General features: G+C 40.6%; 1 protein-coding gene across 2 annotated transcripts; it reads left to right on the forward strand.

Annotated features, from left to right (window-relative positions):
* Positions 1 to 1,598: 1,598 nt before the first annotated feature.
* cog6 (component of oligomeric golgi complex 6) lies at positions 1,599 to 25,381 on the forward strand. Of its 2 annotated transcripts, XM_037071927.1 has the most exons (20): positions 1,599 to 1,753; positions 1,862 to 2,137; positions 2,579 to 2,722; positions 3,217 to 3,288; positions 3,474 to 3,532; positions 11,192 to 11,303; positions 12,111 to 12,193; positions 12,439 to 12,509; positions 13,312 to 13,405; positions 14,621 to 14,749; positions 16,113 to 16,204; positions 17,243 to 17,307; positions 17,427 to 17,518; positions 18,076 to 18,193; positions 19,011 to 19,142; positions 20,187 to 20,354; positions 20,863 to 20,970; positions 22,353 to 22,406; positions 22,949 to 23,028; positions 24,855 to 25,002. In XM_037071927.1, the coding sequence occupies exons 2-20, from the start codon at positions 2,003 to 2,005 to the stop codon at positions 25,000 to 25,002; spliced, it is 1,956 nt and encodes a 651-aa protein (XP_036927822.1). In that variant the 5' UTR covers positions 1,599 to 1,753; positions 1,862 to 2,002. The 2 variants fall into 2 exon arrangements, with proteins under 2 accessions (XP_036927822.1, XP_036927830.1); XM_037071935.1 differs by lacking the exon at positions 1,599 to 1,753 and having other exon boundaries at positions 2,003 to 2,137; positions 24,855 to 25,381.
* Positions 25,382 to 27,520: the final 2,139 nt, after the last annotated feature.

Below are 27,520 nucleotides of genomic sequence, written 5' to 3' on the forward strand. Positions count from 1 at the left end.
AACAAAATGTATAACTGATATGTCACCTACATGTCACATATTTTTTTTTTTATCATGAAATAATACTTAATATATTTCTAATGTGGAGATATCAACTTAATTTATAGAAATCCATCTAAAACATTGATGTACAAATCATGAGAGACTGTTTATCTGGGAAAGTAGTATACATCATCAAGGAGGCTGCAGGTAATCTGAATAAATTGCCTCCAGTGATGTCACTCGGTTGCATTGTGGGTAATGTAGTACCCACAATGCAATGCAATGCTACGTTCCTAGGTAGTCCACTAGACTACCATTACCCTAATTTCACTGTTGGACTCATAGTCAGTTTAAAAAAACAAATCAAAATCAATCCAGCTGAACCAGAAATATCACCCTTTTATATTCGACACATTCTTCTTCTTTTTCAAAACCTGGTGCCTACATTACCCAGAATGCAACATAGCCACTGGGTGATGTCACTGGAGGCAATTTATCAGATTACATTCATTGAACTCCTCAAGACCTGTAAACATGCTGAAATGTGTAAAATTGGTGGAGTTTCACTTGAATTACTTGTTATTTTGAAACACACGACGGAGAAAATTAATATAAATGACTTCATGTGAGTCATCAAGTGAAAAGGTTTCTTGCATCAAGATGGTTGTTTTGTTTCCACATATTCGTAAGGATATTTATTTTTGAACAAGTTTGTAGTTATTATTGTTAGAAATGTTGATGGAAATAAGTTTTCTCACAGTTTGGAGTGAATGTGGTCAGTATGTAGTTAATAGAAATAAGCAGATATTTTTGGAAGAATTTTTTTTACTAATGTGTTACAATGTCAGAGGTGTAAGTATCGCTTTACACTTGACTTATGTCAAATGATCCTAAAAACATAATGTGGTGCCAGTGTCTTTGGCTTATGTGTCATACTTTCAAGTTAGATAGATAGATAGATAGATAGATAGATAGATAGATAGATAGATAGATAGATAGATAGATAGATAGATAGATAGATAGATAGATACTTTATTGATCCCGGAGGAAATTCAAGATCACACATGAGGGTTGGGTCAAAAAATAGAAGCTAAATCTGCATATTTATGGAAGTTCAAGTTTCATTCAGTCAGATCACTGACTGTCAGTGATTCTTAAATTACGCTTTGGGAAATCACCTCACAAACCACAATGCCATACATCCACTATGGTACATCCCCAGTAACACAATTCTATTAATCGACAGGATGAAATAAATGGATTCATGCTGTTTTATTCTTCCCATTACACATTTAAACAAACAATTTTATTATGTGAAATTTGGATGTTAAAAACAGATGCACTCACAAGCAGCTCTACTGGGGGGAAAGGGGCTATAGTAAGTGACCTAATAAAGTATTGCTTTTCCATTTAGTAGAGTAAGCTTCTTATTGAATTTCCAAGATATTAATTATTTATTGCTGGAAATATTTCCAAGTGGAATATTCCCAAAAGCATTTGAACGCAACATTGCTCTCTGCTCTCACTCGGGGTTAAACATTTCCATTTATGTGTGTGTGTGTGTGTGCGTGTATGTGTTGGCAGAGGAAGGTTTACCTCCCCTGGACAAACTTTAATTTGAATATCTCTATAAGTTATGGTCCCGTCTCTCTTATCTTTTATGGTTAACCTGAATCAGAGACCGACCCAATAAACCCGCCACACGGGCCACTTGAGCCCACTGAGCTGCCTTTTAAAGCACATGACTTGGAAACTTGTTACAGGACATGTGGTAATTTAATAACACAACGAGCTTTATGAGCTTAACGATTGAGGAAATAGTTTTATTTGTTTGATATCGTTACCACTGTGATCATAAACAGTCTTCTATCTCCTACAGCGATGGATTTTCAACCGAACTTAATGACAGCACAGCGGAACGTTTCATCGTTCGCCTCCAGAAATCTACGAGCTGACCGGACGTTAATTGCAGACGGACCAAAACATTTTCTGAAAGTTGACGTGGAGCTGTCTGTGTACAATGGCTGATACCAAAGTAGAAATCTCAAATGATGGCTCCGCTGGGATACAGAATCCAAATGCGTCCCCTCAAACCAATAACCCGCTGTCGAGGAAGCTCAACAAAATACTGGAGACGAGGCTCGACAATGACAAGGTGGGTTGCAAGAGTTTAGCCTCTTGCTAGCTAGCTAACGTTAGCTGCGAGCTAGTCGCGTCAAATCTGGAGGTATTTCGGTTCTCGGGCTGTACGGTTTCCCTCCCAACAGGCAACTGTCTGGGGAAAACGACATTGCCTCTCACTGGTTTTTAGCTAAACATAGAAACGACATTTAAAAAAGTGTTTTCTTTTAATAGGTATGTTAGCTGTCATTCAGTATGTACTGGGTGTCGGGGTTACTCCCCATCAGGAACAGGTTCTCATGCCGAGATAATGAGCTGTTCGACCAGAACTGACGAGGGGGAATTGCTTATTTCATGCCGTTGTGGCTGCGATGGCTTGTTGACAAGGGGAGCAGATTGTCAGAGATAAAACATTAGTCGCAACACGCCGACTTAACAACTAGTAAATGAAGTAATGCCCTCTCTGTGCTTTCAGGAGATGCTGGAGGCTCTGAAGGCGCTCTCTGTGTTCTTCACTGAGAACAGTTTGCGCACCAGGAGAAATCTTCGTGGTGACATCGAGAGACGGAGCCTGGCCATCAATGAGGAGTTCGCACAAATATTTAAGGAAGTAAAAGAGGTAAAAGTTTTACAAAAACACTTGTATTATCCTCAGACAGCACTGGAGTGTAATACTTAAACCAGTCAAAGCATCTGTGGCAGTGGTTCTTTTTCAACCGAGGCGGATGGAAAATATTCACATGAGGACAAAGGTTTATAGTCTCACCTTTAAAATGCCAAACTATATTTTATAGTCACATTATATTCCATTAATGCAACTCTGGTGATTTGCCACTGCATCGATAGAAACATGTTCAACTCCCAGTGACACAGCTGTAGTAGTGATGTATAGCAGCAGATCGGATTTTAAAGTTCAGCTCATAAAATGGAGATTTAATTTCAAGGAGATTTTTTAGCAGCAATATTTACATCCCTAGGTGACAGGATGCAAATTAAGGTTCCAGTCTCCATGATGGCAGCCTGTTTGTGCCTTCTAGTTTCTGAGATTATGTGTATTGATGGGAGTATTTTTCCCTCAGCACTGTTGTAACTGTGACTTCACGTTCTCCACAGGAGCTTGAGAGTGTTCACGAGGATGTCCAGGCCATGAGCACGTGTTGTGAAGAAATGACTAATAGGTTAAAGGTATGTTTTATTATCTCCTAATTTCTCCTGCATATGTAATGATTTCCTAAACATAAACTATTAGCTGGTATTAGTTTGGTGGTACTAGATCTAATGTGTAATGTTAAACACTTCATATTTAAGATTTATGAAACATTTTTATGTTTTCAAGCCATCTTTTAGACACAATACCTTTTCCTCAACAGGCTGCGAAGGAGCAAACTCAAGACCTCATAGTGAAAACTAACAAGCTACAAGGAGAAAAGTGAGTTAATTCTAAATCAGTACGAACATATGTGTGTGTCTACATGTGTGTTACTGCACAAAGTTAACCTCGTAACTTGACTTAAACATGTTTGCTGGATTTGAAAAAAAAAAAATAGACATAAGCTATCAGTAAATGATACCAGTAATTCAGCTAGTTGTGGTAAACATACTATCGTAATTATTTGGTTGTGGTATTGGAAAGGACTTGATTCAGCTACTTTAACTTTTAAGCCAGGTGTTGACGTACCCCAATGTAAGCATCACGTTAAAATCCAATGTCAGTCATTTAAAATGGGGAAAAAAATAATAATTCAGTGAGCACAAAGTCTCAACAACAACTGAACCTTTTTAATGTAAGTTAGTGTTTGGCTGTCATAATAGATTACATGGGACAAGTTTTGCACTCAGCATTGTTTACTCTTGTACAAATGTTGATGTGGGAATTAACAGAGTGACTCAACCTTATTCTATCAAGTTAATTCTCAATCTGCTTGTAACTTAATTATTATAGAAATTTAAGATAAGACCATAAGATGAGGCTGTTGCCCTGGAGACTAAAAGTTTTTTCAGACTCTCAGGGAGGTCATGGAAAGAAAATGGAAAATGTATTCTAAATTATCTGCAGAAACTTCAGAGAAATCTCACACGGCCCGTTCTCCCCTCATCTTCTCTGAGGCTACAAATCATTTTGGAAACCTATTGCATACTGATAAGTATCTTCATCAGTCCAAAGCCAGATATCATCATTTCACCCTCTTTGGTGACTCATTTCCACAGAGGAATTACTCCTTTTTCTTTTTCAGACAAATATCACTTTAATCAAAGCAGACGGCAGGAACAATATGCTCCAATCTGCAAGTGATAAGCTTTTATTGCACGCGTGTTGTTTGGATAGTGAGACATTGTTTGACTTGCTACTCCTTCATTTTGTTTTCTAGGAGTTCCTGCTGTTAGTTTCAAGTAGATTTAAACATCTAATTAGAACCAGCTCCTGACATTGAAAAGTATATTCTGTTAATTTAGAATATTTACACCAATCAAGATACGACCAACCAAGTTACAGCACAAATAAGTTGAGGAGTACATTTCTACTCTGTGCAACTTCTCTTTAGTGTCAAAAGTTAGATAGATGTGGTGCAGGGCAGGAAGAGCTGGCAAGCACATCTTTATTTTTGATGAGGAGGGATGAATGATTCATGAGGTAGATGAATATTTCTCCCACAGTTGTCTATTTGCATAAGGAGGGCAGCAGTCATCATTAATGGAGCTTAATTTGTTTTATTCGTCATGTCCTGTGATGTTTGGCCCTGAGATACACATCAAAGTAGCCTCTGTTTACACTGCGTCGCTGTCTGATCTTATTGAAGCGAGCCTATTACAACCAGAGCGCTGCTCATCAGTGCATTCTCGCATTTGAGCGTGTGCATTGAGATCTGCTGACAACACATACTAGGAGCCATCAGATATGCAGATCTAATATATACAGCTCACCATGACGTAGAACCAGAGTGTGTATCTTGGGTGCTCACCCAGCCGCAACTCCTGGAATACTGATGGATCTTTTTTGGTTGAACGCCTGCCAATAAAATTAATGTAGGTATCATTAATCTATGAATTGGGTGAGGTGTTGACAGGGATGTGAAAATAAAATACCCGTTCCCATTCGCTGATGGCTGATGAGTGGGGGCTGTGCAGGGTTTCATTAGCATTTGTGGTGGCTGTGACCTCAGTGCTCAGTGACCTTGTGAGTTGACATAGAGGCAGGGGCACGGGCAATGATAATGTAGATTCCCGGCAAAAGACACTGCTGCCAGCTGTGATGTACAGCCGCAATTCCATGCTCCGCTGGCACAGATTCAAGACCGCCTTGACGAAAAGGTGACAGATGAGGGGAGTGAGATTGAAGAGGAAGGAGATGAGCTCAGAGTGTGAGAGCAGTGAAAGATTCCAGTTGGGATAAAGCCACTAGTGAATACGTGCAGACAATGAATTAATACAAGTCATGTGGCTTTGTGCAGGAAGTCTTGTTGAAGGTAAGTGGTCAGAGGTTTTACATGAATGCCCTTCTGAGTGCCCCCCTGCTTTGTGTCTTTCTTTGCATAGTGGTCCCATTGGGACTTGCTGTCCGTCCGCATGACATTTTCATTCGCAGAACCACAATGACCCCACAGCCAGATGGGAAAGTGTCTGCACGCTGGGCTTTGACCTTGTCTTTAGCAATTTTGTCTCAGAAGAGCTGCCAGGGGGAAGTGTGCAGTCAAGCTGTCCTCCTTCAGCTACCCGACAGTCAGCCCTCTGCACCAGACCACTCTGGTCGTCTTGGACAGATCTATTTCAGGTCACACAGTCCTCTGCAGTCCCAAGACACTCTTTTTTTTATGATTTTCTTCTGTTGACACTTGTAGCTGGGCTGCATTTGCAGTATAATCTTGTGCTTATAGGGCAGCTCTGCTGAGCCTGGACAGCCGTTTTCAGAGCTCTGCGGTTGCTCCTGATGTGTATTTACTGGGCAGAGAAGGCCTCCCCTGAACTGTTTGCTATCTTATCTGCCAGCGGCACTGTGTCATTTGTCAGCTCTAATGAAATAGAAAGGAGCCGCGGCTTGCTTACAATGTTTAGAAACAAAGGTGGAAGCAGCGAGCCAATGAGAGCAGACGACCTGTGTTTGTCTGCCGCCGTTCAGACGTGCTACTCTTTTGTTTTGGGCTGGTCCTGTTCATAGAGGCTGTCAGCAGGCGCTCTAAATAGGTGTTGTGTGTTGTTCCATAATGAAACCTAACGCTACCCACCTGCCCTGCACTGTGTGATCTTGGCATTAGCTTGACATGTTACCTGTAGAACAAGTCGAGACGTCTCACTAACGGATGTTTCTGTGCACTGTGTGACCTCACCAGCAGTCGCAGCAGAAGGTGTTGGACTCTTGGTTAACTTCTCCAGCTATTACTGCACCGCTCAGGCAGCTACAGGAGGCCTACCTGGCTGTATGCCAAAGAGCAATGTAGATAGATGTAGTAACCACACCTAAGATTTACCTGCATTTGGCTTGTATCAGCGACTTATTTCCCACCGTAATTCTTACAGCATATGATGAATTATTAGACGTGGAACCCTGCGGCACACTGAGAAGAAAAAAAAGAAAGAGTAAATGGTGCCAGTGTGACTCCTGTGTAGGTCATTAATAAATCAAGAGCTTGGAACCCCTCGAGAGAACAATCTGGGACATCTGAGTGTAAATGACAACCTGCGTAAAAATGACACTTGAGCCTTATTAAGCCTCAGCTGGCTGTTAATGATGGTATGGCTGTGAGTGTGCCTTTGTGTCGTCTGATGTGACTGACTGCGACTGCACTCTGTGATCATTGGCGCATGGCTAACTAACAGCTAACAGCTTTGTGAATGCCAGATTTCCACACTAGCCTTTGAAATGGCCCTTAATAGATTTTAATGGATATTCGACCCACATGGTTTACAGCCTCTGAGATGGATGGACATTCCCCTGCAACGGAGAACACTCGATCTCCTAAATATTCATTCTATATGATTATCAGCCAGTTCTCAAAGTAAGAAATGAAAAGTTTCCTGTTTGATAAGCAGTGAGCTTGGTGGATGTTATTCACTGATCAGGCTCTCAGCTTTTATGAGCCGATCAAGCTGTTGATGAGATTGTGCTGTGTTCTACTGCTTGAACGATTTCTGTGCTTGAACAGACAAAATCAATTGACCTAGATGGGAAATCTGAGCACATTCACAAACAGACACAAACAAAGAGACTAGATTGGCAGTGATGAGTCGATTAATCAGTAAGTCAATCAGAAGAAAATTACTTGCCACTTATTTTTATAATCCATTAATCGTTTCAGTGATTTTTCAAGCAGTAACGTCACATTTGTTGGTTTAGGCTTCTTAATGTGAGGAATTGCTACTTTCCTATGTCATTTATGGTATGATAAATGAGGAGTCTTTAGGTTTTAGGGCCCTGACACTCCAGGCTGACGTCCGCAGTCGTCCAGTGTTATGGCTGTCAGTGAGCGTCTGTGGCCCTGGATGTTGCGGTGAGTCCCACATCACTGGCTTTACTCCGCTCGAGTCAGCGACTTTTTGGCTGATCGAGTGTGTAGAATCAGCAGCGGAGCCCGTAGATATAAGAAATCTCTCTGATTGGCCGTCCAGCTAAGTGACACAGTGCGTGAGAAGAGAAATGGAAATAGTAAAAGGAAAACCCCTTGAGCCTGATACTGTAGAATCCATGATTTCAGCCACTGTTCTTATTTTGCACCTTTCTCTCTTCACTGGTTCCAGTGCAGCTTCTTGTCTTGTATTCTGATATATTCTTGATTAGAAGCGGCTATATAAGTGAGAGCGGTGTTAAGAAAATGCCACTCTATCATAGCAATGGTTTATAAATCTACAGTTTAAGGACTTCTGGTTGCATTGTGTATATTGTAGTTTTTTGGCCAAGGCTTTTTACATTTACATTTTATTGACTAAATGGTTATTGGGGAAATAATCACTGAGTTAATCGATAATGAAAATCAGTGTTAGTTGCAGCTTTAACGAAAAAGAGGCATGCTCTTTTTTTTTTTTTTTTTTTGACTTGATTTTAACCCATCATGTCATATTATGCAACCTGGATCTAACTTAACTTTAACTTGGTGGGAGTTCTCGGTGAAAAGCTGACATCTTTGAGTTCATTTTCGTTGAAGTCGCTCACTTAGAGTCTATACATACTTTACAGAGTGACGTTTCACTCAAGTTTGTTACCTCTCTCTGGTATTCAGTAATTGCAGTCTGCAGAAGAATGTGTCATGTCCTGACAGCACTGTAGAAAATGATCCTGCTCCTCCAACATTCCCTTGGCCTCTGCTGCTCTGCTGCTAATGTTCCCACAATCCACCTCTCTTCACCTTGTACAGGCGTGTGCAGCCTGTCTCTTTGTTGTGATTTACATCCTGGCGGAACGGGTCTGTCATTCTTGGCCTGGACATGAGAAATTGGGGGCATTTGTTATCTTCTAGAGGTGAATCTGTTGCAAAGTGTGACATGTTAGAAACATTTTTTCACTGCTGGTGCTCCCAAAATGAAAGCCATATTTCTGACATAGGAGTTTGAGTACATTTATATAACTGCCTGTCAAGTGGTTTTACCCTGAGAATACGCTACTATTAGTAACAGAAAAAGATGCTGCTTCGTCAAAAAATGGAAAAGATTTTGTGTTTTCTGCATTTCAGTAAATGATGAAGGAACTTCATTGCACTTTATATAAAACATGAAATCCATCAATGGGTAATTCAAGTCAGTCAACTCTTCACATGAACTCGGTGAACACACACTTTAATGCCACCAGCAGTTGGCAGAAATGCAGTCTGTGGGTAAAATGCTTCATGAATGAAATTCCAAACTGTGGCATGCTGAATGTGATGGATAAGGCTTCTAAAGCCTTTATGACCAGTGGGAGAATCAGATGGGCAATTTATTTTATGTCCCAATAAAACTGGCTCAGAGAACATTTTTTCCCCCAAATTCAGTGTAATGTATGTGTGGTGTTTATGTCTGTTCTTCACTCTTGTGAAGATAACAGTGACTGGGCGATATGGCCTTAAAATAATATAGCAATATGTGAAGGCTGTGTTGTAATACACAATATACACACTATCTGTATAGACAGATTTTTTTAAATCTCCTCAAAAGCGATTCTTGAATGCTTAGACTGGAGGACAAGATCGATTGTTGGGAGTTTCACAGAATATTAGAATATATCATCAGTAATGTGAATATAGTGAGGAAAAGACAAGTATTAGAACAACAGTTTAGAAAATGACATCACTTTACTGTAAACAGCCTTCAAAACCAGGAAAAAGACAACACATGATATAACATGATATACAGTAACAGTGTCCAAGAATCAATCAAAGACAATATATAGCCTCATATCACAATATTGATTTATTGCCCAGCCCTAATAATAATTCAGCATCCTTTAATGATAGAAATGCCATGTTTGCACCGCAGTGTCTCACTGTGAAACAGATGATCCAATTAGATTTTTGTAAAAGCTTCCTGCACACATTTGCATATCAGTGATAAATTCTCCTTTCTTGAGACAACTGTTGCTCCTCGCTCTACAAGAGGTTACAGATTTCATATTAATATTGATCATGTGTATGTGAAGATGAGCATGTTCATGTGGAAAGACTTCCTCTATTTATACATCGCTCAGTTTAATTAATGGCCTCATTTGCATTACTTTTTAATTTTTTATGTTTCACTGTAATTGTGGGGGGATAACAGGTAGCTGGAGTGTCTCCTGTTTTAATTTGTTATGTCTCTGTGGCATCAGTTCTCTTTCAATTCACTTCTCTTTTTGCTGTGTTTTTGTAAACGTGGGCATTTTTGTGACAGGTTCCTTTTTAATCCCCCCAAAAAGGTATTTTATTAATAAATGATGTGCTGTTATTACAAGTGTTTGTGGCAGACTTCAAGATTGCTTTTGACAGTCTGACAGTGAAAGCATTTTTAAGCAGAGGCACAGCTGTTGTATCTCTATAAAATGAAATATTCATCATTGTCACTGCTTTCAACCGCTTATAACCAGGTTGTTTTAAAGTAAAAATTTAAAATATGCTACTCAAGCCTCCCTGTGAACGGAAAATTAAGTCCCCGCCAAGCTGTCGTCTTTCTCTCCTGCGACAAAACCTCAACACACGAAACGCGTAAAGGGCAAAGACTCCTCGAGGTTCCGCATGTGAGGCTTGGCGAGCTGTACAGAGAAACAATAAATCATAGAATCCTCTAGCAGATTTACAACCCTTTACTTTCAGCTGGCTGAGCACGGGTAATAGCAGTGTGAGAGACAATGGTCAGATAATGTTGGGTTCTTCTCCTCCACCAAAACCAGCCGGTGATTTACTGATCCAGCCTCGCTTTCACAGTCGGGTGGAGAGAATATAGACGAGGTGGTTTGGATGGAAAGACAGGCGCAGAGGGAGGACTCGCTCTTGTCCTGCTATCCCGTGACAGAGTTCCCTGTTTGACTGCGGCTGTTGCCATGGGTGACTATTGTGTTGAGACACTTATAGTGACACTGATAGTGATCCCCCTGCTGTTATTGATAGCGACAAAACCTGGCGAGTATCCGGCTCCGTATTCATGTTGTTTCTCTTGTCTGCCTCTGTTATTCACTTTCTCGCTGCTGCACATGATATCCTCACTCAGTGTCCCACCCTGCCTCTCCGTCCCACTCAGCTCACTGTGTGCGAGGAGCGTGACTGCCATCTGCTGTACGATGTCAAACACTACACCTTGTTGACAACACGCACCATTTTATTCTGTTAAATAAAAGTATACACTTATCACTTTTTATTCCCCTCTGACAGGATCTCTTATTTTTCGCAGACAGAAAAACATAAACGTGATGGCAACAACACTGATAAAACTCAATGATGAAAGACTGAAGGAAAAGTCTGAATGCTTCCTGAGATAAAAATCCTCAGGGACCTTGAGAAGAAATAAAAGCAATCATAATGACAAGAAAGGGTCCGACTGAGCTGAACAGACTCTAGATGCCAAAACATTACAAGAAACAAATAATCCTTTATAGATATTAGACTGCAAAAATGGCAAAGGAAGCAGATTACAACATGCGTCTCTTTTCCCTCAGTCACCGCCTGGAGGTGAGAGCTCAGGTTGCTCAGGCTTTCCTTGACAAGTTCCAGCTGTCTAATGAAGAGATGGCCACTTTGCGAGGGGCTCGGGATGCAGCTATTACTGAGGTAATCTCCATTAATATATATTCTAATGAACTGACTCATCCGAAGAATCCTATCCTCTGCATCCACAGGTAGGATTCAGTATCAGGGCTCCAAGTAAAGGAGTATTTTCATTATTTTTTGATTAATCGTTTAGTCTGTTTAATGTCAAAAAATGTGAATGAAAACTCTGAATGGACTTGACTGTCTGATCCACAAGATGATGAATCAGAGATATCAAATAGCCTCAATGGGCTTTACAATCTGTACAGTGAACTAAACTCTTTTAACAGGCAAAAAAAAAAAAAGATGGAAATAGTCAAAGTGAACTTAAGTGTCTATCAGACCATGCAATTAGTGCAAGTAATTACACAGAGGATTGAAATTGCGTCTCACCATACATCAAATGTGCAAGTGATATTTTAACACACAGCATAAACATAATATTGCACAGATATAAACAAATAAACACAACATATACAGACAGAAAGTGGGCGTATACATTATACAGAAATATCCACAGTGTGAAACCTCAGGATGAGCCACAGTGGAGGGATCCCTCTCCCGGGACAGACAGACAGACATGCAATAGATGTCACATGTACTGACCAGTGCAACAAAATCACAATTTACAAAGTAAAATATACACAAATATTTTTTTTATATGATTATAATATGCACATTCATAAATTAGCGTGTGAAATACCACCACGTATAAAACATGAGTTGTAATATGTTAGTGTTTTGACAATAAAAGTTTTTGTTTTTTTGCAAATCTGCATCCCACATTGGCCCTTTTTACATTCATTAATGTGTTGTTCACTTTCCCAGGACTTCTTCAAAGCTCTCAGCCGAGTGAAGCACATCCACGAGGACGTGAAGATCCTCCTGCGAACCAACCAGCAAACTGCAGGGTGAGGTGCCAGTTCACTCCAGAGAGTCACTCCGCGCTCCACTTCCTCTGACAGAATGAAATAACAGTGTCTTTTACAGTAATTCTGTTCTTGATGTTAAATTCATGGCATTTATTTTTAACCACAGTGGTGGAACAGACAAGCGGAAAAAAACTTGAAGGTCTTGTATTTATGTCACTGTCAGGGATCTGACACTGGGGTTATGGGTATGTAATGTGTGGTCTTGGTTTGCGTGCCTGTTCCAGGTTAGAGATCATGGAGCAGATGGCCGTGTTACAGGAGACATCGTATGAGCAGCTCTACCGCTGGGCTCAGAGTGAGTGCAGTAACAGAATTAATACCACAATCACACTATGTATACATTGTACAAGGTCTCCACACTGAACTACATGGGGAGAAATACAAAGCTTTGCTCTTTTAAGTGAGAGTAATGGCGTGTATGGGACACATTTGAGGACACATGTGACTCATAACCTTCTGACTGAGTTTTGCCAAAAGAATGTCTCAAACCCAAATTTTTTTCCTCAGCGCAGCCATGTGCTTTGTCATTGAAATTAAAATGGAAATAAACCGTTAAGATCACAGAGACCTCATTTGTGACAAATAGAAAGCGTTTACTAAATTACAGTATGAGTTGCTCTGCAGATGCTTATTTTGCTTTTGAGGTTAAGATTTGCTCAAAGAACCAGATCCAGAAATTTGGCAAGTGAAAATTTGGTGATGGTCAAATGAAAGAGCATGTTGGTTTGAATTTTCTCTGCATGTAGAAGAAGTTAGTTTATGTTGTGAGGGGTCTGCACAAGAGGGCATTAACTTGTGTTTCCAGCATTAGGTAAGATCTGACAAGAGTGCAGTGCACTGACCCATTTTCTCCATAGACTGGAAGACTGGGTACTGCCTGTTCATTGTTTGTATTGTCTGAAGCATAAGTAAACTGACTTCTTGGAAAGTGCTCATGGAAAAATATGATTTAAAAAATGTTTTTGGTGCTTTGGTTTGTTTCTTGTCAGAAGGGTTGCCATGATTCAAAACATTTAGAAACAATGATTTGAGCACAACACTAACAAAGTTACTCGAAGGAGAGCGTTTAGTGACACTTACTGCCTTCTTATCCTCAGATGAATGCAGAGGACTGACCCAAGAGGCCTGTGATATCAGCCCTGTGTTGACTCAAGCCATGGAAGCTTTGCAGGACCGACCCATCCTTTACAAGTAATAGACACACTCTTACATACAGCGACAATTTCAATATATGTATCTTCATCTCCATGCAGATCAGTGTTTACATGTCTTCTTCAAGCCCTAACAGTGTGTAGAAGTAGACCTATCAGGGATAGATACTGATTCTATTATAAAAATGTACGTGTGGATCTCAGGTCCTGAAAACATTTTTGTTGACTACATCTTTGCCAGATGGCTACAGGTTGTGTATTTCCCTCTGCTGCTATCTTCTGTGGGTGATTGCAGGTGAATTGTGGCCAAGGTGAGGTGGCAAAACAAAGAATTAGAAAAAGACAGAGCAAACAGCCCGAGGCGACTGATAAATGTCCCCACCATCCAGCCAGCAGAAGAAGAAAGTGTGCATAAAGCAAACATGATTGTGACAAACTGCCACTTTAAATACTCCACAGACAGCAGTGCAAATTTTAAGTGTTTGTTTTTCATAAATTAACCCAAATATATTGCCTCAGATTTTAATAATACAGTGCCGGTATTGAGTACAAACATTAAGTGATATGCAGTATTTGAACATCGTCATAGATTAGTTTCAATTGAAAACAATGTTCAAGGACTAAGTCTGTTGAGTAATAGATAAGTGGTCACAGAGGACATACCATAATGATGCAGTATTGGCTTGAAATGCCTGAAGTTAAAGAAAATGAATGCAAATGTTTTTAAAAGCATTCAGTGTCGACATCTGTGAAAGTAAATTGTATACTTTAGTCAGAGAAACGATTTGAGCTCATACAGAGCAAATCATTACATGGGATTCACACATTTTGTGATGCTTGCTGAGAATTTAACTTTGTCTCAAAAGCAAAACAACTCACAAGAAAGTTTCACACGTTACCCCAAGACATGTTTTCAAGTCAAACCCTCCATCTATCTGTCTGCATTCTCTGAAATGCACCTGTCTCTGGGCCACAGAGAGTCCAAGGTCATGCGCTGGCTGGGGATGTTGAGGCTGAGAGAAGGAGACCAGTGTTCCTGGAATCTTAATTCAGCACTATCTTGTGTTTAGTCTGTCACAGAGCCTGCCACCGCCAAGTAATCAAAACAGCCTCAAAGTCTTTCCTTTTGGAAAAGCTGCCTGCATTGTTGATGTATGTCAGTGGCTGACCTCCGGCACACAGTCTGCACAAAAACACGTCTTTTTCACATGAGGTTTGGGTGTTGAATGTTTCCCCCCCTCTTCTGTTTGATCAGGTACACTCTGGATGAGTTCGGGACTGCACGCAGGTGTGCGGTGGTACGAGGCTTCATCGACGCCCTCACCCGTGGTGGGCAGGGAGGAACGCCCCGCCCCATTGAGATGCATTCACATGACCCTATGAGGTACAACTCCAATCTTATTCATGAGCTGAGCATTTGAACCAAAAACACACGTCAGTTCTGATGAAAATGTAAGTATTTTCTAATGGAACTAGAGTTGGAGAAATGCTACAACTCTGCACTGATTTTGAAAACATTACATATGTTCAGTGTAGCTTAGCACAATTGAAATAATTTTTAAAAAATTGACGTTTATGCATTTCACAAAATGAAGGGCTAGCTGATTGTGGTTGTGGCTTACATATTTAGAGAGTCGATATTTCACTTTTAAAGGGGCTTTTCATCCCCAATACGAAATTACATATTTGTCCTCTTACCAGCAGTGAAGTTAGTTTATCCATCTTGGAGACAACTGTACTCTTGCTTTGGACAGCTTGGAATTTAAAAATGAACGGCATCCTCCTCAGCTGAGCTGTGACCTTAGATATACTATTTGCCTTGCCACATGTCTATGAGTAGATGCACATATCCTTCTGTGCGGTGATTGATACGTGTAATTTGAAGGAATTAAATTGCTCATAGCAAGGTCAGTGGATAGGTAACTGGGTCATGACTTCTGGACGGAGACATTGCTCTCGAGCTTTTCAAATTTATTTTTGGGGATTGTTGAGCACCACAAGCTACCACAGTGCCTCAAGTTCATTTATAATTCGAGACATCTGTTAAGCTGATATATCAATAACCTGGAAACTCGCACCCAAAAAATATAGATGAATAAATAGCCTTACAGGTGAGAGGAAAATCAATTATTTTTGCGAACAATTGCAAACTTAATAAATGTTTATTCTTTTGTGTGTTTACTGTATTATTGCAAATGTTGTGATCTTTCAACCATAAATCTCTTACTTTCCAAAACTGTTTCTTGACTTTTAAAGCCTCATTCAGGGGGATATTAAATGTCTATTTTATTAAGGTGTGTCTGAGTGTGTCTGTGCTTCATGTCTTAGTACGTCCTCTCCCCTTCTCCTCCTTCCTCATGTGCCCAGGAGCCAAAGGGGAGAATTTCTCAGAATACCAGCCATGTGTGGAACACGAAATCACCTCCATTTTATAGGAAGCATTGGCAGTTCTGAGAACATCAAGTTCTTTCTCACCTCCCTGTCCTCACACTCACTCACTCAGTCACCAACACACACACACACACACAGGCTTACACACAATAATTCAAGTTTAACCTTGCTGTTTTCCACTGTTATGTAACACCAAAAGCCAAGTGTGTGTGTGTGTGTTTGTTTGTGTGCGAGGGGACTGAAACACGATGACCCGTGCCTCGATGGAGCTGTGGTCGCGGCCTGGTAAGATTAGCCCTCGGGTTGGCCCCTCAATGACGTGCTTTTTAATACGGACTGTTTCGTTGCTCTTTCAGGTATGTCGGGGACATGCTGGCCTGGCTGCACCAAGCCACCGCCTCAGAGAAAGAGCATCTAGAAGCTCTGCTCAAACAAGTCACTCTCCAAGGTATGATGTCTAAATGCACGGTGGTCAGCTCTCTATCAACTCCGTCTTCCTTTTTAATTTGGATGACTTTACAATCTTCAGGGGTCCTTAAGAACTCTTAACATTTCTGTGTTTACATTTCATGATTCATTAGCACCATTACAGTCATTAAACAGTCTTAAATTTGAATTTTATCTGATTTAATTCATATATCTTACAAAATGTAGGCAAACATTCAACCTAATAGCCATATTCCCCACATATATACTACATAATGTGCAATGCCTGAATATGTAAAACAATATTTGTCTAATGGTCAGTCTTAATTTCAGGAAAGAAAAAAAAGGTCTTAGCATTACATTTTCTGATAGACACCCTAAAGAAATAAACAGTGGCTTGTAAAAAAATATCACACAGACTCACAAGTAGCTTTGGGTAAACAGTCGTTCAATGAGGTTAAAGATGTTGGCAACAGTTGGGGAGTGTGAACAAATCTAATTCCAGTACATTTAGTCCAGCCTGATGGACTAATCCTCTGCTTGTTTCCCTAATTTAACTTCTTCAGTTCTCCTTTCAGTTAGGAATGAAGACAGCTCAGTTGGGGGATCAGTTGAGACCGGGGGAGGGGTCCTTTGGTCCATTTTGTGAAACTGAGCTGTTACATCCAAGTTATCAAATTGCAACATTTATCTCCTTTCATGCTTTTTGTTGGCAGTGTATACGGGTCATTTTTCTGATGATCTCACTGGTAACAAATCTGACTTGGAAAAAGTTTGAACCCTGTGTTCTCAGGCAGGTGTCACTGTGGTTATATGGCAATGATGTCACTGCTGCCTCTTGCCTAACACATTGAACTCAAAATAGATGTAAATGTTGAATATGTGAACGCATCCTAAGACTATTATAAGAATGAATTAGGAATATTGTGACCCTGTGTTACACTTAGTGTGTTACTGCACATGAATATTCCCTTTGGATCTAAAAGAGGACCGATGCTCACTTTTGTATTTATTGATACTGTGCTGGTGTGCTTATATTCATGATATCCTCTGACATCAGGTGTGGAGGAGAACATGCAGGAGGTGGTTGGACACATCACTGAGGGAGTCTGCAGGCCGTTGAAAGTGAGCAATGGAATTATCTAAAGAAGCTATTAAAAGAACCACCAACCAGTTCTGGCTAATACGTGCAGTGTTCTGGCGTGTTCTGTTCCCATGCTTTGTGTTCTGGATGTGTCCTTCAGGTTCGGATAGAACAGGTCATCGTGGCCGAGCCAGGTGCTGTCCTTCTTTATAAGCTGTCCAACCTGCTTAAGTTCTACCACCACACCATCAGGTACTTAAACCCACTCAAGGCTGCAGCAAAATTACAACTCCAGAGTGAACAGCTGAAGTGATTAGTTGATTAATGGCTCAACAAGGTTTGAATATTCTATTAATCATTTAAAGTCTCCTCCAGTCAAGTTTTACTGCTTTATAATTAATGTGATTAAGACTTTTCCACACAAAACATAAATAATACTCACTACATCTATTAATGTAAGGCCCTGCGTCCCGTCCACCACCGCTGCATGTGTCAGGCTCATAGTTGAGAGAGCAGTGCACATCAAAATGATTGGTATTGAAGGAAATATGAGAGAGTATCAGCTTTGTTTTTAAGTCTCAACCAATATTTACAAAAGGAGTCTGTTGTGTACCAAATTCAAGCAGACATATCAGAATGTTAAGAGTAGTTAGTATCTTTTTGTTTATGTTGCTTGTGATGAGCGTTTTTACTACATTTGGATAATGTGTAAGTCGATGAGTTCAAGGGAAAAAAAAAAAAAGACAATAATGTGAATAATCACTTCATGCAGGCCAAGTTGACTTGTCCACCTGATTTGATTTGTACAGCTCCATCATCGGGACCAGTGTGGCCTCCTTGCTCATCAATATTGAGGAGATGCACATCCTCAGCAAAAAGATGTTCTTCAACAGCTTGAGCCTTCATGCAAGCCGACTCATGGACAAGGTACAGTTGGATGATTTTTATTTGTATACGCTACAATATTGTTTTCTTCCCTGAAGTTGAGAGAAAGCGTCTGCTAGGAAAACAATGCCATCACCCCAGGAAAGAAAGTGAAGAAGAAGAGGAAGCATGGTTTTTAAAATAGAGACGGCTCGCAATGTTCTTTCATGAAATCGTTTAAATGACAGTGCAGCAGAAGTTCAGTGTTGCACCCTGTGGACACACATTGTGTATTTCAGCTCTGCGTCTAAACCCTCAAAGACAACAAGGCTATTTCTGAAGCTCTTCTGCTTGTAAACAGTTTCGGCCTGTTGGCCACAGCATCAAAAAGGCGCTAACTGCCAAAAACACCAGACTTGTTACCATTTAGTTAAATTGGCATCCAAATATACCTCAGCACGGGCAGGAGCTCTTCCACATTATATGCTGGCTGTGCCCTAATCAATAGCAGTTACAAGAATTATCCCTGTAGCTCAGTGTTAATCAAATTGGAGGCCTTCAGGGTTTTGGTGTCAATTCCAGCTAATTCCAGGAACCCGGCTTTCTCATAATTTGCTCTATTAGGTGGACAAAGGTGGCAGGGCTCAGTTCTGTGTTGTCCATCCAGAGGCCAATGAAATCAAAACCCTCTTCATTAAAAAGCTCTTCTCACTCTGAACAAGCTGAGGCTCAGAGTAGCAGCAGGAAGCAGTTGTGTATTCGCTCGATCATAATGCTTTGATAATGTTCTCAGGGCCGCTTGTCTTGGTGAAGGCTGCAGCTCACGCACAGCTAAACCTCTGTCATCTCTAATACTCTACTCCTCTGTTTGCCTGAGCAGGTGGAGCTGCCACCTGCAGATCTGGGTCCTACAGCCTCTCTCACTCAGACCCTCTCCCTCCTCAGGGAGGTGCTGGCCTCCCACGACTCATCAGTTGTTCCTCTGGATGCTCGCCAGGCCGACTTTGCTCAGGTAAACTTACATTTATAACCAGGGCAGGGGCAGAATACTTTGAAATGTAGTCAATTAGTGAATCCAAATAACAGTACATGGCAATTTTGGAATTAGTAACGTTAATCCATTGATATCAAAACTATTGTAATGTAATCGCAAAAAATTTTGGATTACTTAGAAAGCAAACATTGAAAATCCTGCAGTTTGTAACACCAAAAATTGAGGCAGACATACAAATTTACAATCCACAAATATACTATTTTATTTTTACAGTCGGACAAATCAAATTATTGGTGTCACATACTGAAAAAAAACAGACATTGTGATATTTAGTTTTTATTGCAACATGTTAAAAATACAGTAAATTATTATCACATAACTTGAATAACTCAATAGAGGCTATGCACGTGATGTTGTAGAAGGCGGAAGTCACCATGGTAACCACTGAGAGGCAGAAAAACTACTGAGTTGCAACACTGTAAATATTTATCAAGTGCTGAAGTCTTAATGTCCACAAAAACACAAAAAACACACCTAAAATGTGAATGAGTGTGAAATTAGCCTACTTGACATTGCTCCTCCTGCGATGTGACATATGCGCACAGTGCAGTGTCGATCCTGAAACTATATATTATTTTAGCCCTAATTGAAATAACCCTCAACAAAAATAATACTGGCACAAACGCATTGTGTGTGTTCTACGACATGTAGGATGCTGTCTCATGTGCGGCTATCATTTGATCAAACGCAACACAGATGACTTTTCCTGCTTAAACTCAAAGTGCAGCAAAGTCAAAAAAATCCTCAATGACGACGAACTTTGCATGAATTAACGACATTTTCAAAATTGCCATATTTCAAAGATGTAATCAAAATTATATTTGAGTTATCCCAGAAGATGTAATTTGAGCAAATGGAATCAAAGTTGTCTCCATTTGTCGTATTTTAAAAAGTTTCTGTATCTTTTAAGTTAATGGTTTATTGATATCTTAATGTTTTTTTTAATCACCATTTATCAAAGTCAGTGATTTTCACTCCTCTGTCTTACTTTGTCTCTCCCAGGTTCTCTCTTGCATCTTGGATCCCCTCCTACAGTTGTGTACCGTGTCGGCCAGTAACCTCGGCACTGCTGACATGGCGAGCTACATGGTCAACTCGCTGTACGTCATGAAAACCACGCTGGCTGTCTTTGAGTTCACTGACAAGAGGCTGGAGATGCTTGAGTTCCAGGTCTGCCAGAATTATAAACAGTTATTAACAAAGTAGTAGTGAATCATACAATTACATCTTCTTAAGTGTCTATTTGCGTTCAATTACGATTAGTCAAGGGCATGAGTCGAATAATAACACACCACACCTTAGCAGGAAAAGACAAACTGAATCACGAGCTGTCATGCTATCCAACATAAACTGTCTGTGCATAAGGCTATTGTTCAAATCACGAATAATTATTAATTATTCTTATTCTTGTCATGAAAACCCATAGAGCCCAAATCTTTTATTAAAAAGATCTAATTTACAGTCTGATAGAAGAGTGTGCGTCATGTATTGTTGTTCATGTTCAAATGTGCCATCTATCCCGCTATTTTTAGCACAGCTTTTGTAATTGAGCACCACAAGCGCTCCCGTGGAAGTTTCATCATCAATAGCACTGTGGATTTCCATTAACCACAAGTACCACTAGTTCACAATGCAGGCTTGAACTGGATTTTAAGCCGCTCTCTCCCACATTTTCTAGATTGAGGCTCACCTTGACACGCTGATCAACGAGCAGGCATCCTACGTGCTGACCAGAGCTGGGCTGAGCTACATCTACAGCTGCGTCCAGCAGCACAGTGCTGAACAGGTGGAGCACTTTACTACACATCGACACACACTCACTCGGGAAGTTATAGAACTGTGGAGTTTTTTTTTTTTACTCACGTCTCTCCCATGTGTCTCCCTAATGGCTCGCTTTTATATCATACATATCCTATGTTTACAGTATGCTTCCTCTCTGGGCTTTACAAAGCTATCGCTATGGTTACAACATGACCGATGTCTTTATTAGGGCGTAATAGCATTTCTATCAGATTTTCAGATGAGAGAGAGGCGCAGGGAGGCAGATCATATTATGCTGTATTAAAATATATTAGCTTCTCCTGAAGTGTCCTGTGCAGATGAGAGCGCTGATGTCCTGGAGCCTTCCTCCTGCTTTGTAATACACTTTGCCACTGGGCTGACTGAGACCCATAGTTGTGGTTTAGCATGCGAGTCTTGAAACCCCAGGTCATGTCAGGACACACCACACCCTTCTGCTGCTGCAGCTCAACGCAAAGCTCAATCAAGAACTGTCATTCTTCTGCAGACTGCTTTTCTCCTCGGGTGGCCTGTCTTGGGTTTTCTTTAAATAGTCTTCTGTTTGAAAAGATTAAGTCTGGCTGTCTACACTTGACGGTATCCCAGATGTCAACGACTGAAAAGAATCCCCACGTTTATTTTAGACTTTTCAGGTTTACATTCGCTATCTGTTTAACATGTTATCCCTGTAATTTTCTCTGGTACATCATCTGAACATATCAGAAACAAGAAAACAGTGATTAGAACAATACTTTCCACTGGCTAGAAGCTGGCAGATGAGTTCGAAGGCTCCAAGTACGTTAATATGCCCATATCTCCATAAAATCACTCTGTCACTTTGACCCTTGCACTGCTGTGTATTTGCTGCTTTTAATGTCGGCAATTTAGGCGTTTAAGCTTGGCTTAATGTTGCCATTCTGGATAATCAGTGTCAGCTAATTGCCTGCAAGGTACCTGCTGATGTGTTCTCACAGTCAGTCATGTGTTAACCTTGCACAGTTTTGGTCTTGTTACCATCAAGATTTAGGGAGGGAATTTCTCTTGTTTTGTTTAATCAAGGTTAGTTAGGAGTAAAGCAGCAGTGCACAATGACGAAGTGTCGGTTAAACTTTTGATAAAACTTCTTAAAACAAAAAGAAAGAAATTATCCTTATTACACACTTAAGAGGCCAGGGCTAATGCCATTCATTCAGTTTGTGTCCCTGCCTAAGTCTATCTCCATGGATCCGTCTCAAGCAGCGGCTGAGGGCAGAGACAATAAATGATGAAGGATTTCTGTGCTCTCTGCTGATACAGATGAATATTTTGTTCAGTTCTGAGATTCATCAGCTCCACGAGTAGTGGGAACTTGTGTCGGATTCTGAGCTGATGTCCACTTTTCTGTCTCAGGGTCCTCTGTCCCTCCTCCCCAGCATGGACAGCGCTTCTGTGAAAGCGGCAATGGTGAGTTACACGGAGTTTTTATTCATTGAATTTTCCTGCAGGAATTAAAGTTGCAGTATGTAAGAATTTCAGTTTAAATAATCCAACAGAATGTGATCAAATTAGAGCTTTGTCGTTATGTCAAAGACGTGTCTGTATAGTGTTGCAGAGATATCTACCAAACTTACCATTGTAACAAGCTTGTCATGTCACACCACTGAACTGATCATCAGGTCGTTTAGCTCAGGCCTATACAAGACCATGCAAGCAGAGTTCTCTGTTTCACATGATCTTTTAACTTTTTGTGTCCAATCAGTGAACACATCTTTTTTTAAGTCAAGAAAGCAAATAATCTTACTGCTATTTAACTAGCTATATGTATATATACATTTCTCGCTTTTACTGAACCAAAAGGAGCTTAGTTGTCTTGTCAACACATTTGAAAACACACTTTCGTCAAACCTGATGGAAACAGTTATTTTTTGTGGCACCTTTAATAATTCTCACTGCTGTGTGATCCTTTGACTCATCACCTGCTGTTGACCCTCTCTTACAAACAACAGGTCCAGTTCGATCGGTACTTGTCGTCACCTGACACTCTTGTGATGCCACAGCTCAACTTTCTGCTCAGTGCAGCCATCAAGTGAGTTCCTTTCCTTGTTGTCGGTAGTAGCCGTGTCTCTTTAGGAGTAGAGTAGCATACATGCAATACTCAGGCTTTATTGTTGACAACATCACATGGTGTTTCAGCAGGGTAAAGAGCGCATTCAAAGAGATAAAAATAGAACAGGAGCGTCAACCTAATAATGTTCATCATTCATTAGTTTCCCTGATAATACGATCATTACTGCATTCCAAACAAAACACTCGACTAAATGCACTGCGATTTTGGATGCTAAATTGCTAAAGCCACTAACACATTGGGGGAGCGGTCTGCAGGACTGCCTGTATTTGTCTTACTGATCAGAAAATGCACATGCTTTTAGCTCAATACAGCTGCTACATTGGAGCGCTCTTTCTATGAGTCACGTTTACTGGGAAGTGCAGCAGGCTTGAGGAGCACTCTGTACCTCAGGTTAATGTTCTCTATTAATGGACATGGGAGGACTGATGGGCAGGACGCCATTAATTAGCTTCTGGTCCATTTCTCACTCACACTCGTTCCCTGAAATCATTCCTCCTCTTTGTCTTTCTCTCTCTCTCTCTCTCTCTCCCCCGCTATCGCTCAAGTCTGCCTCCCTGCTCACCTAAATACACAAAAACACCAGGCAGCACTCTGAAAACACTCCCGCAGAGCACAAATAATGGGAATGTACTTTTAGACTCCGTTCGTTTCACATTTCGCGTTTGGTGCACTTGGTGTGGAGTAAGGTGTTATACACAGCACTGTGGTTCCGTGTTCTCTGTGGGCCAATTAAAAATATGGATCTCAAGAGCCTAAGTGGGATACAATAGAGGCCTGCGCTCCCACTGTGTCCTTGAGTCCTCTCACCGGGCTCTTCAGTCCGACTGTTGCATCCTCCACTCGTACTCCACTGCGAGAAATAGTCGAATGATCCCCTTCGCTTAAGGGGAAATGTGGAGGTTTTTTACGGCAAATTAGTTTTTGAAGAATTTAAGATCAGAAAATGAAACGATGCTGAACAAGACACCAATGATCAGTTCATAGTTTTGTCTATATGTCACCAAGTTATTGCTTTAAATTCTGTGTTTTTTCTAACCTAAAAACTCTAAAATATTACATTTGCGATCTTTTAAGACCAAGGGAAGCAGTATTGCTTGAAAAAACTACAAGAGTCTGTAAAACATAACTGGATTTGATTTGAAACTTCATCAGAAATCATTGAAATAAAAATGATTCTGTACTTCACATGTTTCTGTACTCTCATTTGAGAACTTGGAACCATGGACTGTTTTACATTTTTGCTTCAGAAAGGATCAAAGTGATTTTTTTTTTTTTTGATCAGGGGGATTTTCTGTTGATCGACTGATTGTTGCAGCTCTCAAGGGAAATAACAGAAGTCTATGTGACATAGCTGAATTTGATTTAGAGAATGAAAAATAATACTGTACTTGATTTCCTTTTTTTATAAGATGGTTGCAGATGTGTGTTGTAATCGTTAGATGAGTAGTCTTTTATAAGTCAGTTACTGCGACTGACACCTGATGCTTGTGCATTGAGACTGTAATACGTATCCATAGATGGCAGTGTGCACCACTTACTGCCACTCATTGTTTTGACACAGTTTGGGCAACACAATGGTCACTGAACAAAAAAAAGTAATTAGGACAAATTCTTACTCATGGCTGACTTACTCCAGCTCTTTATCACTGAGTAAATTCAGGAGAGCTCTGCTTGTCTGATTTAGAGCAGAAATGTTAGAATTTATAAAGAATTTAAAAAACCCTTTTACTGCTGTTTCTTGTTTCTGTGAGTAGAAATCTGAAGAGTTTTATCTGTTTGTGCAGGGAGCAGATTTTCCGTCAGTCCACAGAGCTGGTGTGCAGAGCCTATGGGGACGTTTACACGGCGCTGACCAGCCCAGCTAACGCCTACAAAGACGCAGAGAACCTGTTGCCCAGATCACCTAAGCAGGTTCAGACCTTGCTGTCCTGAGAGACTCCTCTGTCCCCACCTGTGTGATGTCAAAAAACACTGGGTGAGCCCCAGCAAAGGACATACAGCTGGTTATTTAAAGAGCTATGTAATTTGAATGTATATAAAAGTAGTTGTTAAGGTTCTTTGTGGGAAATATGGGATGTGGGTCGCTGACCACAGAGAGAGACACTCCTGTGTACCAGGAGGAAAGAACATTATATGTATATGATCCATTTTCTTTGAGTGCTGCAGGCAGTCGACTTGTTTTTCACATGTCTCTTGTTTCTGTCTGTCTCCACTGTCTGTTCCCTGTTCGTGGTCATGATTGTACAAAACAATGTGTTTTTTTTATTGAAAATATTTAACACTGTATAAAACAAAAAGATACTAAATTTAAGAGATTTGTCGTTATTTTTCCACACTTCAGAGTGGTCAGGAAAAATTCAGCCCTAATGCCAAGAGGAACCTCAGAAGCTTCAGCAAAAACCTTGTGTTTATTTTAATCTCAACTGTTTTGAGTAGTAGGGATAAAATGGAAAAATCTGTCTGACCATCTCGTTTGGAGTTTCAGCAAGGTCTACTGTGCTGACTAAGATGTGAAAACAAGACTATAATGATACCGGATTCAGTCATTTACCATAAATTCTACCTTTTAACTGAATGATTCTTTGTCCATTTACATCACATTATGGTAGCCTGGGAGCCAGACCAGGCTGCAAGCTCATGTTTCATTTATGTAAAAAGAGGCGGGTTTAATGCTTTGACTTATATACAGTCTATAGTTTGATACCACGTCCTGTAAGCCAGTGGCTGTTGAGCTTGAGTAGGGTTCTGTTGTATGGTCGGTTTGAGAAAAAAAGATTAAGCAACCCAGTCTACAAGGCCAAGAGCTCTGTCACGTTAACTAGCTCAGCGCTATGTCACGTGTTTTGTTGTTCTGACTGGTTATAAGGCTTTAGGTTTTGTCATACTACTTTTAATTAAAGGCATGCATAAAATACTTCTTAAAGCTTTGGTTCTGCAAGGATAATCTTCTTTCTCCATAAGTTATAATATTCCAAGTGAAACATCAAAAAGAATTGGCCCACGAAGTACACGTCAAACGCCGTCTTCTAATTTCATTAGAAGAAGCCATGATCTGACTTACCTCTAAATCTCTAGAGGCACATGCAGCAGTGTGGCATTTTTCATAATCATTTCCAAAATAAACTCCACAGGATTGGACAGCTGTGACATAATGATGTATGGAATATCATATCAGTGCAGATCTGACACCACCCAGGTCACATAATCCCCAATAAAGCAGCAGTGAAACAGTAAAGATAAGTGAGTATTGACCCGGTCTGTCGTTCTGGTCTCTGGCCTGAGAGGCAGCATTTCATTTCTGCTGTCTGACATCAAGGTTCATGGCAGCAGGCGTGATCTTGGCAGGACTGCCAACACTGAGTCCCAGGATTTCCTCAGCTCACCGGATGTTACTCAGATATCATTGGCCAGGACATTGAGTACTGGGAATAAATGGAATACCACAAAGTTCAACATCTGGACGGAGCTCTTAAGTCCTTTAAATAGGCCGGCTCTCTCCACTTCTGCTTGGCTCTGGTCGGATACAAGCTGGAGTCTTGACTGCTTTTACCCAGCACTCCTTGGCAGAGAGTTAAATGATGTTTGAGAAGCAGGATTATTGAATAACAGCGTATTGTTCATGTGAAACAGTACACACGGTGCACGCCCTCACTTACTAGGCTTTACATCAGTTGTGTGTGACTACATGTGGACGTACACAGTTCAGCACGTCAGAGCTTTCTTCCTGCCGCTGTCTGTATTAATGAGTTAGCAGATGTGAAAGGTGATGGAGTCGTCACTTAGAGGCAGGTCGTGGTGAGCAGGGTGGCAAACATTCATCCCATCATCCGCTCCATATGACAACGGTCACCAGGCTTTTGCCTGCTGATGCATGAGACCAGCAGGAATCTGGGTTAAAGGATGAGACCAGCGAGGCAGCGTTTTGTTTTTCCCCCCTCTTACTCCAGTGACCGGTGATAAATGTCGATCCAGAGCTGACAACTTAAGTTCTATCTGTTGCCTCAGCAGAAAGGAAAATGACTCAAACGCACAGCCGCTGTTGAAATCGCTCTTAAGTGTCTTACTGCACACTTACTGAACCCATGCTGCTCTTTCTCCACGTTCATGTGAAAAAAAAAAGTCATGTTGCTTCCTCACTTTTAAATGAATCATCAGCCCCCTTAAAGCAGCATTTGGTAACTTGCGAAACAAGAGGAATGAGTGTTCTGTATCATGATTAATGACAGTGTGATGGTGTTATAATGTATTTTATGTCAGACAAAAAGAGCCCTAATTCTGGGTAAATTCATGATGAACGTGGGAAAGGCCACATTTTATTTTAGATCCAACGTGGAATCTAAAACACTCTTAAATACATTTGATCAATCATTGTATGAATCGAATGCTATCATAAGTTTGTTTCCTTAGAATGAACCTCTTTGTCTACAGAGGGAGCAACTCTTCTTTCATA

This window comes from Acanthopagrus latus, chromosome 2 (genome assembly GCF_904848185.1).
Source record: "Acanthopagrus latus isolate v.2019 chromosome 2, fAcaLat1.1, whole genome shotgun sequence".
Lineage (NCBI taxonomy): Eukaryota > Metazoa > Chordata > Actinopteri > Spariformes > Sparidae > Acanthopagrus > Acanthopagrus latus.